This window comes from Chlamydotis macqueenii, chromosome 1 (genome assembly GCF_036417535.1).
Source record: "Chlamydotis macqueenii isolate bChlMac1 chromosome 1, bChlMac1.mat, whole genome shotgun sequence".
In the NCBI taxonomy this organism is placed as follows: Eukaryota; Metazoa; Chordata; class Aves; order Otidiformes; family Otididae; genus Chlamydotis; species Chlamydotis macqueenii.
The window spans coordinates 87,348,109-87,362,625 of NC_141556.1; the positions used below are offsets into that span (position 1 = coordinate 87,348,109).

The 14,517-nt window shown below is 40.7% G+C and overlaps 1 protein-coding gene across 3 annotated transcripts in view; it reads left to right on the forward strand.

The window, feature by feature from the left end:
• The window catches only part of WARS2 (tryptophanyl tRNA synthetase 2, mitochondrial), a 50,415-nt gene that overhangs the window by 11,825 nt on the left and 24,073 nt on the right, over window positions 1-14,517 (forward strand). Inside the window, exons 2-4 of one of the 3 annotated variants that reach the window (XM_086760575.1) lie at window positions 5,251-5,284; window positions 7,438-7,508; window positions 12,546-12,803. The exons of 1 other annotated variant lie outside the window; for it this stretch is intronic. In XM_086760575.1, coding sequence (XP_086616701.1) covers window positions 5,269-5,284; window positions 7,438-7,508; window positions 12,546-12,803 — 345 coding nt within the window. In that variant the 5' untranslated portion in view covers window positions 5,251-5,268. The remainder of the gene's footprint in view (window positions 1-5,250; window positions 5,285-7,437; window positions 7,509-12,545; window positions 12,804-14,517) is intronic. One more of the 3 variants, XM_086760583.1, reaches the window with a different exon arrangement.

Here is a 14,517-nt window from a genome sequence, read left to right on the forward strand (position 1 = left end):
ATTTATATATTTCTGTGCAATTTTTGCCATATTTTATAAAAATTTTTGGTTTGCAATAGCATGATACTGATTTATAATCACCTTCTAAAGCAGCAGATCCTGTTCTGCAGTTGTTGCCTAGACAGCAGTCCTCCTTCCTGTGTTCGTGCAGTCCTTTCTGTGTAGATCCATGTACTGTTGCCTGATAAATAACATCCTGTTTTTTTCAGACGGTTCCTTCATTTTGTCCAGATGATTTTGAGCCCTTATCACTCCACCTTTGCATCGTCTGCAATTTTAATCAATACTCTTTATTTCATCATCCAGAATACTAAGGAAGATATTAAAATATTGAATAATACTTGACCCAGGCCAAAACCCTGAAAAACTTGTATTTGGTATATGTTTCCTCAACCACTGTCAGCCATCAATAAGTGCTATTTTGTTTTTTTCTATCCAGTTCTACCCTCTCAGCATATAATACTATGTTCTATAATACTATGTTCATCTACCTGGACTTGTGCAAAGCTTTTGACACTGTCCCGCACGACATCCTTCTCTCTAAACTAGAGAGACATGGGTTTGATGGACGGACCACTCGGTGGATAAGGAGTTGGCTGGATGGCCGCACTCGGAGAGTGGTGGTTAATGGCTCGATGTCCATGTGGAGACCGGTCACGAGTGGCTTCCCTCAGGGGTCCGTGCTGGGCCCAGCCCTGTTCAACATCTTTGACAGCGACATGGACAGTGAGATAGAGTGCACCCCCAGCAAGTTCGCCAACGACACCAAGTTGTGTGGTGCTGTCGACACACTGGAAGGGAGGGATGCCATCCAGAAGGACCTTGACAGGCTGGAGAGGTGGGCCCATGCCAACCTCATGAAGTTCAACCAGGCCAAGTGCAAGGTCCTGCACCTGGGTCATGGCAATCCCAGGCACAAATACAGGCTGGGCGGGGAATGGATTGAGAGCAGCCCTGAGGAGAAGGACTTGGGAGTGCTGGTGGATGAGAAGCTTAACATGAGCAGGCAATGCACCCTTGCGGCCCAGAAGGCCAACCGCATCCTGGGCTGCATCAAGAGGAGCGTGGCCAGCAGGTCGAGGGAGGTGATTCTGCCCCTCTACTCTGCCCTGGTGAGACCCCACCTGGAGTACTGTGTCCAGTTCTGGTGCCCCCAGCACAAGAAGGACATGGACCAGTTGGAGAAGGTCCAGAGGAGGGCCACGAAGATGATAAAAGGGCTGGAGCACCTCTCTTATGAGGACAGGCTGAGAGAGTTGGGGCTGTTCAGCCTGGAGAAGAGGAGGCTCTGGGGAGACCTGATAGCGGTCTTCCAGTACCTCAAGGGGGCCTACAAGAAAGATGGGGAGAGGCTGTTTAGTAGGGCCTGTTGCGATAGGACGAGAGGTAATGGTTTTAAAATAGAGGGGGGTAGATTTAGATTAGAAATTAGGAAAAAATTTTTTACGATGCGAGTTATAGAACACTGGAACAGGTTGCCCAGAAAGGTGGTGGAGGCCCCATCTCTGGAAGCGTTCAAGGCCAGGCTGGATGAGGCTCTGAGCAACCTGATCTAGTCAGGGATGTCCCTGCTCCTTGCAGGGGGGTTGGACTAGATGACCTTTGAAGGTCCCTTCCAACCCTAACCATTCTATGATTCTATGATTCTAGGTGCTGTTTCTCTAGCTTATGGGAAACTGAGGAAATATCAGATCTTAATGAAAAGCAGGATATAACCTTTGATACTTCTTTTCCATTCTAGAGTCTCTTCTGCTATAGAAGTCTATTAGAGTGATCTGCCATCACTAGTTCTTGAGAAATACTGCTGTCTGCTGTTTATAGCTGTAATTTCTTCTAAGTTCTTTATTTGATCCTTTATTTTTCTGAGAATCAAAGTTAAGCTGACTGATACATAGTAACTCCACTTCGGTGAAGTCCCAGAGGGGAGCATGAGAGCTCTCTCCCTGGCCCGCTGCTGCTGTGTCAGTGTGCTTTCTGCTAGCCCACAGGGCTGTCGCTGGATCAGGAGGAAGGCAGGCCTAATGGGCGCTTCAGAGCGCTGTTTCCAGAAGGCATCTGTGCCCTCAAACTTTGTTTAGTTGCTGCTGGTTCAGCCGCATTATTCAGTGAACAGTAAACTAGTTTTTCCCTGAATTTGTGTCTTAGGGGTGTTCTCCACCGTATCTCCACTCCCTCTCCTTTTCCCCTGTGCCACCTCTCCAAGCCGTGCCAACAGTACTGTAACTATTAAATTTTCAGCTTTGAGCATTGTGTGTGTTGCCTAATGGATTTGGAGGCAGCATGTACTGAACTGGTCTGACCTTCATGCCTGGCCCAGCTGTCTAGAATGTTCCTGCTGATGGTTTAGCACACTTAGCTCTCGCTGCAGCCTCCTGTCAGTGAGGCAGTAATTTGATTTTATCTCTTAGCACTTTACTTGTGTGATAGTTGTCAGAACATAGTGTTATTAAGTTCTTTACCTTTTCACTGAGTCTGGGTGAAATGGGCTGATAAGGCCTGCAGTTAATGTCTGTGGTTAAGTAGTTTGATTGAAAAAGCTTTATGCCTTAGCTTAAAAAAAAAAAAAAAAAAGGCACGTAAATGGTTTGCAAGTAGTTAATGCAGAGTTAAGGCTTATAAGGCTGAAAAGAGAAGGCTCTTGGAAGACCTTATAGTAGCCTTCCAGTACCTAAAATGGGCTTTTAAGAAAGATGAGGAGAAACTTTTCAGCAGGGTGTGTTGCAATAGGACAAGGGGTAATGGTTTTAAGATAGAAGGAGGTAGATTCAGACAGGACATAAGGAAAAATTTTTTTGCAATGAGGATGGTGGAACACTGGAACAGGTTGCCCAGAGAGGTGGTGGATGCCCCATCCCTGGAAACATTCAAGGCCAGGCTGGACGGGGCTCTGAGCAACCTGATCTAGTTGGAGATGTCCCTGCTCCTTGCAGGGGGGTTGGACTAGATGACCTTTAAAGGTCCCTTCCAACCTAAACTGTTCTACGATTCTATGATAGGCTGCTACCTGTCTTGGACCATTTGAAACCATTAACTGCAGTTTAGTGTATATCTTTGAAAACCAGGAGGTGAAGAAGTAGCTCATGTGTTAGCGTGCGTTGGACTTGCTCTGTAACTGTGCCTCTTTGGGATATGCCTCAGCTTTGAACAGATGCCATAGCATGCTGTCCTTACAGCTGATGTGGAGAACTGTACGGGACCACAGCACAAAAAAAAAATTAAGATTATCAGGATATGTCCTGGCTGAGGAAGACATGATTTAGAATAAGATTGGTGACCGCCATTGGCTGCATGCACACCCGGTGCTTGGTTGCTTCAGCAGCTGTGCACTAACCCTTCCCACTCTGTCAAGTGTAATCACTTCTCCTTGTCCTAGGACCTCTGCAGAGTGTTAGAGCCAGCTCTTCTGTTCGGTAGACTGCTGACTGCTTAAAAAAAAACCCCTTCCCTTAGCCAGAGTTTGTGTAACCTGTTTCACTCAGTGCAGGACAGAGGGGTCCCTGGCTGCCTCAGGTCCAGAGGTACCTGGTGTTGCATGGCAGTGTGAACTGTGGCAACCTGCTGTAGATAATCTGTGTGTCTGTCAGTACAGCTGTCGCTAGCACATTGAGTGGCACGTGGTGCTCATAAAGACAAATGAGAGAATACATTTGCGGGACACAGCGTACCACATTAAAGGCTCCATTTGCTTAGTCATCTTTAACAAGGCAGCATGAGAGGGCAGCCTAACCCAAACACAGTTATACTGTATTCTTTTGCTAGCCCTAGAGGGCAGAGTTAAATTTATAGGGTGGGGTTAGTATGTGCTGTAAATGTTCCTCGTTTAAATGTGTTTCTCATTTTAAGTATAAATATTAAAATCTTACTGAAGTTTAAATATAAATGCATTTGACATTCAAGAAGGGGCTACCAAGCAGCTGTTTAAATCTTAAATTAGTTCAGTTTCTGAGCAACAAGTTAATCCTTTCTCAGAAGCTATTTATCTGAAAACTTTCTCTGGTCTAAATATGTTTCTTTCTAATGTAATGTTAGTTCTTTAGTCCCTAATTTTAAGAATTACACATGATGAAATAGCATTTGTACCAGACGAATTTGATGTATTGAATTACGAGTTCAAGATAAACATGTTTTAAAGGTTTCTACAGCAAGCTTGCAGAGATGTAATTGCTTAAAAAGCAATAAATGAAGCGGTCTATGCTACAGAGACTGCTTCTAAATTTTCCTTTTCCTTCATTTTTTTTTTCTAACTCTAGTAATATTAACACTTAAATTGTCCCAATTAGGCTTTAAAATTTATGCTTTAGCTAGTAAAATCCAACTTGTCTGGTTTCCCTTCATTTTGCTACTTAATAGCTGTCTGAAGACAGGTTTTGCTAAGCCAAGATTAACAGATGAGCATATCATTTTAGCAACAAGAGCTTTGAAGTTGCAAAGTATTAATGTGGGAAATAAAAAAATCATAGACAGATGCAAAAGATGCAGTAGTTGGCGACTTTTGTCAGCCAAAGAATTTCTTTTGTCTCTGAGATTGAGGCAAGTTTTTCGTTTGGGGAGTGTTTTTCTTCCCTTTTTGATCCCTGTTGGGAGGATCTTCATGTTTGAAATTTCACATTTTCCAATTTGTGTGTTTTACTCGTGTCTGTGTTTGCTTAATGCTGCTCTTTCTTCCCTTTGACTTTCACGTTTTCTTTTCCTCTGACAAATTTGAGCTAGCTTCAGTTTGGGACAACTAGAGCTAAACGAACTGTCATGGATAAAATTATAACAAGAAGAGCAAAGTCTGTGAATGATCCTTCGCTGTTTCCTGAGTCGTTCCAGTCTCATTAATCAGCCCTGGTGCTGTGGAGGCTGTGTGGTGTGTTATGTCGCCAGCACAGCAGCTTCTCCGTCCCTTTCCCCAACCCCCTGCATGCCTACACAGTGGGGAAAACTAGAGAGGGAAGCCATCAATCTTTCCTGTCATAGATGTCAGCAGTGATTCTCCTGTCGACTTCCTGCTCTCTCCGCTGTGCCCACCACCTGTGTTTAGAATTAGCTCTGATGCTGCAGATCTCACTTGGCTCTTCACCTGTTCTGCCCCCACTAAATAGCTGTTAAAATAAAGCAGAGTGGCTAAATGCTATAGCATGTGAATACTATCCACCTCTGTGGGTTGCAGGGTGATTTCTGTTGCAGCTGCTATTGTACTGCTGCTATTGTAATACTGTCATGATTTTCTGTAACAGTTGGTTTTTTTGTTTGTTTTTTTTTAAGGTCTGAAATATCTTGCTTATGTTTCAGCCCAACGGTCAGCTTGTGAGCAAGCCTTTATTTAATGTAAAGATGCAAATATTTATTAGATACATTATAGATAAGAGGCATAAGCCTATCTCCCATCATTTAGTTTGCTTGGATAGCTTTATGAACAAAGTCTAAATAAATTAATTAGTCTGAAACTTTGTCCTTACTTTCAGTTACTCAAAAAATACAGTTAGCAAAAGACTCTTTGGGAATTTATTTTTAGACCTCTATATCTGGCTAGTAGAGGTCTTGAAATGTAAGTTTCCATCTCCCCCATCACTGGGTAGAGTGAGAAGCTGAGATGTACTGCCTCTGTACTTCTAGGACAGGATTAATGTCATCATCTTGTGGTCTGTTGTATTAAATAATAGGCCTAAAGCAGACTCTAACCAGCCTTACTTTTATTTATACTTTTATGTGATTGTGTAAATGTTTTCCTATGCAGTCCTGAGAACTGTCTATTGGCAGCTTTCTCCTACATCCTTAACTGAATGCTAGCTTTTACTGTTTTTAAAACCCAGAGAAAGGTGAAAATGTTTGTAAGGTGTAAGGTTTCCTTGTAATTGTAGCTTGTCTGCTGTCATTTCAAGTGTATGATGGCAATATTTATGTGGAGTTACAAAGAAGAGGGACTCTGAAAACATAAGTCTTGTGAATGCTTTCACTTGATTTTATTTGTGTAACTCCTTTGTGAAGTGTAGGAACTGTATTCTGACTGATTTTATTACATATTTGAGAACCAGTTTTCTGTTGACTGTGCCAGGCAAATACGTGTACTCAACAGGTAAATACTTGTATTCAACCCTCACACAATTCATAAAGCTAAACATGAAAGGTATAGTCAGGAAACTAGGAATTGGCTAGTGACATGGCGTGTTTTGATCTGCGTGGATCTTTTCAGTGTGGATTCTCAGCAATTTCAGAGACTTGACTTGGTTTCTTCTTCTGAATGAACACAATTTGAGTCTTCCCAAATCACTAGTTACCTCTCCAATAGATGTATTTTGTATCTGTGGTTTGTGGTTCACTATGATGAGAGTTTCATGCTTGGGTCTGCCTGGCACTTATTCTGATCAGTTAAAAAACAACAACAACAAAAAAAATCTTCCTGGTGAAGCCTTAAAAATCTTTTAACTTCCTGTAATTTTAAAGGAGGCGGAGGTGGCTGCTTATTCTAATAAAAAAGGGAGACTTACCATTTAAGATGCTACAGATGTGGTGGTGAGCTCATGGTAGGAGCTCATGGTCAGTGATACAATTAAATGCTTTCAGCAGTGGAACTGTCTTTTGCTTTCTAGTTGATTTTTAGTTTGGAAACACAGTTCTAGATTATGGTTAGCTGTAAACTTCCATGTTTGTTTTTAACGTTATCTTGAACTCTTACTTTCCAGACTCTCTAGTGTTTAATTTTTAAGACAGACATGTTTTCACAGACTTCTCTAAAGTAACTACTAATATTTTAATTTCAGTTTTTAAGCTTGTAAATGTTTTGCCTGGGTAGATGCTTGGCTTTTTAAAATATATCTCGTAGCTGTTGTGTTGTTTAGATATCAATTATATATATATTTATATATGAATAATATGTACTCAAATTGTACAGATGTCTAAATTAGAGGGTATTAACGAAGTAAATTTGAGTCGGTTGAAAGTCACGTAATGAAATAGAGACACTTTATTGTGAAGCTTTTTCTACAGCTGCAGATGGTTTAAAGACCATATGGCATCCTGCTCTGGAGGTTGCAAAAAGCTTTTAAACACAATTGGAAATGCAAAATGTACAACTACCAGCATCCAAAGAACTGCGTAGCTGCTTTTAGGGTTTAGCGCTGCTGAACTGCGGAAGAGTTTGGATGCTTCTCTGTGTGCTCTGTTACAAACAAAAAGGTCCTGTGTCTGCTTTCTGAGGTGAACATTTTAACCTCTAAAATTGATTTCCTCCTTCTCCAGGTTTCCTGTAAGTAGTGAAAGGTGTTTTCTGATACAGAATGGCTGATCATGCTTAGTAGGTGAAAATAGTTTGGCTCACTAAAGGCCAAAACCAAACTGAAACTCCAGTCTAAGGTAGCTGTATTTTTTTAGTGCCTCCTTATTCAAAGAATTTTTGCTTTGGTAGATTCTTGTGAGCATAAATTTTAAGCAGTTTGCTTGTTTCTCCTAAAGATTTGATTGTCCTCAAAGATGTAAGATTCAGTGGTCTTCGAGTCAGTCTGCCCATGTCATTAATAAAATCAGTAAGTTGTGTGTTATACCTATGTTTCTCTATATAACTGAACAGCATCAAGTTGACTTTATTAACATTCTTTCATTAAAGTCTTTCAATTAGACAGGCATGCTGTTAACATCTTCTTTCCTTTAGAAATGAAGCTGTTTGTGATGGTCTTTAGGAGACATGCAGAGAGGATTTCCTTAACTCTAGCAACTTTGGTATATTCTCCAGTTCTGGCACATTTGTGTCCTGAGGGAATGAGTGTGATTTTAACTGCTAAACTGAGGCCTTGACAATTGTAGCTCTCCTTACTACAGGTGTGGCATGTGAGAAAAGCTCTGCTTGGGTCCAAGAGAGCAGCACTGGATTTTGGAAACTATTATCTCTTCCAGTATACTCTTCTGCATTGAAAATTGATGTGGCCATATTGCAGGGTGTCAGGGCCAAACTTTAGCCATCCTGCTGCAGGACAAGAATATGATTCTTATTCCTGATTATTTGAAAGCATTTACATTTTGACAGTTTTTCAGTATAAGGAGCAGCAGTTATTCATCTCATCATGAAAAAGGAGGTTAGGTAAGAGAACACCTGAATCTTAATGGGGTTTGGGCCAAGCTTCATTTACAAATGCTGCTGAGAAATGCACTGTGGTGTTTGGAATTGCCATGCAGAAGTCATATTGAGAGAAAACAAATAATAGATGTTAAAACATCTGTCAGATACCATGCTTTTAACAGGAGTGAAGATTAACGTGCAGCACTACTGGTGTAGGTGCACACACAACACAGAGTTAAACATATGAACAGCAGGCTCACACTGTGCTTACTACAGATGTCTGAATGAGTGAGTGCCTGTGGGCTGGAGCTGCATGTCTTGTGGCTTTCACTCTGCTCCACTGGGAAGTCTTCACTCCTTTTGTTTTTATCCTTTTCCAACTCCAGTACTTTAGAGCACACAGCTCCCATCCCCTGGCCTAACAGCTCCATTGAAGTGCATTCCAGCCCCATGATTTCATGGTACCAGGCAGAACTCCCCTGCCACGTTGCTATGCTGCCCGCTGCTTCTCATAGAGTGAACAAACAGGGAACATAAACTCTCTCCAAAGGAGCAATGTTCTCTGTATATTTTTAGTGCTAGAAATCCAAGATTCCTTTAAGGGTGTTTTGTGTGGGCTTTTTTTTAATATAGACGTCTGCTAACACAATGGAATATTTCATAGCACCGTATTTGTTGTAACATCTTGTGCTTCATGTTGTTAAATGGAATCAAAGGAGTTAAAGATGAAAGACTTCTAGTCAACTGATCCCTCAGCTGGGGAGCCTGTGTGGGTTTGTTCTGTGTGATGTATTTGCTAGTGCTTTACCCAGGTCCAGCCTAGCTCAGTTTTCATTATTGGATTTACTTGTTTCTGCAAATTCCATACTTAGATTAAGTAATTGCTGAGCTTAGACTCGGTATAATACTGCTACTGTTTGTTTCTCTTGTTTAACTTGGTATTTATTGCCCATATACTGAATAAACCTTTTATAAGTAGTAGTTTACCATTTGAATGTACTGGCACCATCAAAGATATCATGCTTGCTTTCACAGGTGTACTCTTTACTGGATTGACAGAGAACTTTGTTATCTCTTTATATGGGCTGTGTCCATTTTTCACTGTAATTGGACATTCTCTTTCCAACACGTAGTGTGTCACCAGATGCTAACTTATATAGTGTTACAATAAACCTATCTTTTTTAATTAGCTCATTGTTACCCTTCAAATATTTAGAGTTAGTACAGAATTTGAATGTGTAGTGTATGCTGAAACACTGATATCTTCTATTTTCTTGGTGAAGACTGTTCTCAAACCACCTACTTAGATGTCTCTATTGCGTTTGTACCATCTATTTGAGTGTATGAGTTTCAAATTAGGAGACATAATTTTGCCAGTATATCAGATATGTTCATAAAGATTTAATCTACTGTGATCTGGGAAGGAGAAAAAGCAGATAACAAACATGTTGTGGGAAGCATATGAAGCAGGGACTGCGTCTGCATGACTTGGGGGACCGACAAGGTTTGTAGGCAGAATTGTTCTCTACAGGCTCAGGGTGCCAGCTCTTTTTGGGTCAGGGTATTGGTACATGAGCTGATCTGTGCTGGCTGCACAGAAATTCCTGCTTTCTGGTATAAGTTACCTCAGGGGGTAGAGCTATTTCCGCACTGAAGTAGCACTAGCTTCAGAGTCCCAGGGAAAGGAAGCAATAACATCAGGAGGCATTTCGGGTGATGCTGGTTTTGTCTAGACTTTAGTTGGCAGATAGGCAAGTTTCTGCACCATGCTTTAACACGGTCATCCTAACGTACTGTATTTGATGCACCTCCATAGCGGGTTTCTAGAACGTCATAAAATTTCTTAACTGTTCTAACAGTGCAGGTAGGAAACATATTTTATATAAAGTCACTGGAGTCAAGGCAGTAATAGCTTCCTTACCATATGGCATATTCTGTGCCTCCTTACTGTCTTAATATACCACGCAAGAGCTCTTCTGGGGAGCATAGGATGGGGAAGCACAAGTGGAGGAAGAAGAGAGTATAGGAGCACAGGAGGGATGAAACTATCTGATAAGAAAATGGAGAGTAGGGCTGTAAGAAGCTATAGCCTATGTAGAAAAGCACAATGGGCATATAAATGAGCAATGGAAAGCAGGAAGCACTGTGGGAAGAAATATTTGTGGGAAGGAGCATCAGGATTTCAACTGAGTGGGGGGAGACAGGGAGATTTGTGTTCTGACAAACAACCAGCTGCTCTGGGATCCCTGTATGGGCAGAACACCATCTTAGTAATCATCTATTTACAGCCTTGTTTTCTTCTTGAGCTCTTATTCTTTTGGTGAAGAGTAGGAACATGAGAAGCAAAAGACAAATGTTATGCCTGTGAAGTATGTGTTGCATTGCCTAGCAATTGCTCTACACCCTTAATAACAGAAGCACGGCTCTGAAGCCTAGTGAATCCTGAATTTCTACAAGACTTAATTTAATTTATATATGTTAGGATTCTGTATGCCTTCTTCTCTAGGTGAGCACCTGGCCCTTCTCAGTGTTAACAGAAAGCTGGCTGCAGTCCCTGGGCCAGGTAGTAGCTTAGTGGGAAGTAAGGGGCTTCTGCGAGTGATGATGAATGCTCTGATGTAGGTTCCTAGAAAAACAAGGGATTAAATGACAAGCAAGAAATTCAGTAGCATAATTCCATTTTTGTGTAATGGAGAAAAGAGGCACGGGTGGTCAAGAACTGGAGCACAAGAACTAGAAGTTAGAATCACTGTTGGAGGAAATGGTGTGCTTTTCACTGCAGTGACTACCTTGCAGCTCCTGTGCTGGAGGTTCTCCAAGAGCACTACAAAACTGACTCAAGAATATACCTGGAAGTCAACCAGATGTTTGAGGTGAGGTGAGGTGAGGGAGTTGCCACCCAAACTTAAATGTGTAAGTATTTATGTAAGGAGGAGAAGTTAGCATGTTGCTAGCCCAAACCTGCTTTTACCTGTCGGTGCAAACACGTAAATGTTGGTTAAGAAAATTATCTTTATCTGGAAAACAGGCTTCCTTTTGAAAGCAAAGAGAATTTTTCATCACATTTTGAAGGAAACGGTCTAGGCATTTTTGAACTATAGATAATGTTTAAAAGAAAAAAAAAATTGTATTCCACTTGGGAACAGTTTCTCATTAATTTTTATTGAGTCTGAGTCAAAATTAATTAGGTCAATTTAAAGTCCTTTTTTTAGTAGTTAAAAATAATGGTACTCGGCCTTGTCTTTTACTGCCATTTTGTGTGGTTTCATAGTTGTATGACTTTTTTTTTTTTTCTCCCCCATACATTTGTAAGAGATGCACAGAAATGAAAATGGACTACATCAATAAATAAATTCTCTCTACTTTGTTATAGATGTTGCTTATAAAATTTAGCAGGATAAAAAAATCATGCAGCCAGAGGCATAATGAAGTTGATGTTCCTGCAGGACAACTGAGTCTGCGGGTTTGTATTGTGCAGCTTTGTGGCTGGGGCTCCCTGCTGAGGTTGATGGGACCCTCATTTTTAAGTCGAGCAGTCTTGCATGCTCTTACAATTTGGCACATAACAAGTATTTTCACATGAAACATTGCTGAGTTACTCTCTGAGTATGGTGGAATTATTTGGAAAGGTTGGGGAGGCAATTGATCATAAGCTGACAGCTTGGGGCAGTGAGAAAATGGTCAGATGGAGGGCTGGGATGCAGGAAAACAAACTTTCCAGGATGGTAACTGTCGCTTAGCCAAGCTATGCATGTTCTAAACTTTTTAATCTTTGCTCACAACCTAAGCTGTTTAATCATTTTTTGCTGTTTCTCTGTGAACTCTCTTCAGTTGTTGACATTTTACTGGTACAGATCGTCCACAGTATTCCAGGTGTGATTGTAAGCTATAGCAGTATTTCTTTGTAGAGCCCTTTTAGAAACTCTACTGCTGCCAAGATGTGTAGTTTCAGAACTTTGATAATCTCTTTCATTATTCTTTGACCTTTGGGTCAAGGTCTAGATTTTTTTTCAGGAACGGCTCAGTGTTCTTTGCAGCTAGAAAAATAAGATTTCAGTGTTCGTGGAAGTTAAGATGGCAATTTACTTGGATGTTGCATATGTTTACAACAAAAATATTTTAATTTCTCTATGCTGTGATCCTAAGTTTCTGTGTCAGAGTGGATAATGCACTAAAGAGAAACATACAGCTTTGGCACAAAAAAGGATGACAGAATCTACCGCTTGGTTTCTGAGATCTAATTTTCATTGATCTTGTTTACAGCTATATTTGTTTGCATATGCAGTTTGCTTAAAATTACACTGGTTGTCAGTCTCTGCAGTAAGATAGAGTATTTTGACTGACTGACTGCAATTATTTCTAGTCAATTGTGAGGTGATTTATACATTAATATACCGACAGGAGGAGAGAAGAGGGACGCATATGTGCGGCTTTATTAATGACTTCAAAATATAAAAGAATCTGTCTAAAAAATGCATGTGTTAATTTTACCAATGCTTTGTAACAGAATGTAATCATGGAGCGGATTTTCTCTGGTATTCAGCCAACTGGGACGCCTCACCTGGGTAACTACCTTGGAGCCATTCAGAACTGGGTGAATCTTCAGGAAGAGTGCAGCTCGGTGCTATATAGCATTATGGACATGCACTCTCTCACCATGCCCAAGGAGCCAGCTGTCCTGCGCCAGAACATCCTGGATACCACTGCTGCTGTCCTTGCCTGTGGTATTGACCCAAAGAAGTGTTTCCTGTTTCGGCAGTCACTGGTTAGTGCTCCTGTTGTATTAGATTTGTTTCTCATTAAGTGCCTTTCCAGATATGTTAATGAATTAGCATAGCATTGCTGAAGTCCTTTATAATTTTTGTGTCAGTGGTCGTAGAAAATGTTAGCAGTGCAGAATTTCAGACCTATCCCTTGCTGCTGTTTTGAAGTGGCTGAAATCATGATTGAGAAGTTCATTTAGGGATAAGCACGTTTTAAATTTCCCAAGCAGCGCTAGAAGCCTGTGCAAGTTATGAGTAATACACCAAAAAGACCTGTTAGAAGAGCATTAATTTAGCTTGGTAAGTCTCACTGTAGTCACAAAAGGTTAACTCATAAATGCATAAACATAGTCTGTGCAACCATAAAGGCAAGTAAAACATGTAACCCTAACCATTCTATAATTCTATGATTCTATGTTTCTATGGTTTTATATTGGCAGTTACCACTTAATCTGCCAGCTGCACAGTATTTCCAACAGGTGATTGGCATGGTGAGTTTTGTGTCAGTTCCAGTGTAATCACCAGGGAGTTCTGTCTTCTCTGAGATACTTTTTTTTTTTTTAATAACCTCATTTTCATAGGCACTTTTTTCCACCTTATCTGATAATTGGTATGTGAAATATTTGCTGCTTCTCCTGACCACCCCAAGGGGTACAGAGCTTACCTTCCTACTTGCCGCATGTCAGCCTAGTCTATCGCATGCTACATTTTATTGAAACACAACCTAGTTTCTTGACTGATTAACTTTGTGATTGGCTCTAAACTGGCAAACTTCTGTAATTTCCTACAGAGGCAGATGTGTCATAGCTTCTGCTCTTGTGAAGACATCTTTAATCGAATGTCCGACTTGCAACAGAACTGCGAAGGTGATATGCACAGGGTCTGAATTTTATCAGTGTGAGATGAAATCACGGTATGACCTTTGAACTTGGTTCTTTACAGGCAGAGTTTCCTGTGGTGGTCAAACTGCAAATGATAATCATAGCTCCATATTCCTAGTGGCTTTTGAAACTATGAAGACAGATACACTTCCTGCTTCACTTTTCTTCTATATTAAAAAAACAATCTAGATAGCTTAGCTCAGAACTCTAGTGGAAGTATGTTTAAATTAATTTACCCTTTGTTCAAATTCAAATCTGTTTATCCTTTTAAATAAGTTACCAGCTTGAGTTTTAATTTGGCTCTACTCTGACTTAACTTCATTAACATTGGGGCTGACATTAACTGGAATAACCACAAAGTGAGTTATAAGCCAGTGATGCAGTAAAAACAAGTCTGGAGATTTTTGTTTTGTCTTGTTTTCCAGCAATTGAACAATTCAGTTAGTTACAATGCAGGATCAGTAACTAGATACAGAGAGGACTCTTCAGCCTAAAAGAAAGATGGTTAGAGAGGAATAAAGTAAAGGTTTATAAAACTGGACATGAAGTGGAGAAAATAGATATGGAACAACTGTTTTATCCACTGTAAGAACGTGAGCTAATGGGTATCAAAATAAGGTAATACCTAGTAGATTCAACACAGGCAAAATGGTGCTGCATTTCATGAAGTCCACAGTTAGGCTACAGAACTCCTTGGCATAGGATACAGTGCCTGGTGAAATGTGTATGAATTCAGAAAAGGAGTCGACAGATTAATCTGAAAAATCTACTGAGGACTGTTATATACCTGAGGTGTCACCTCCTACAGGAAGTGCCACAGCCACAGTTGGGAGAG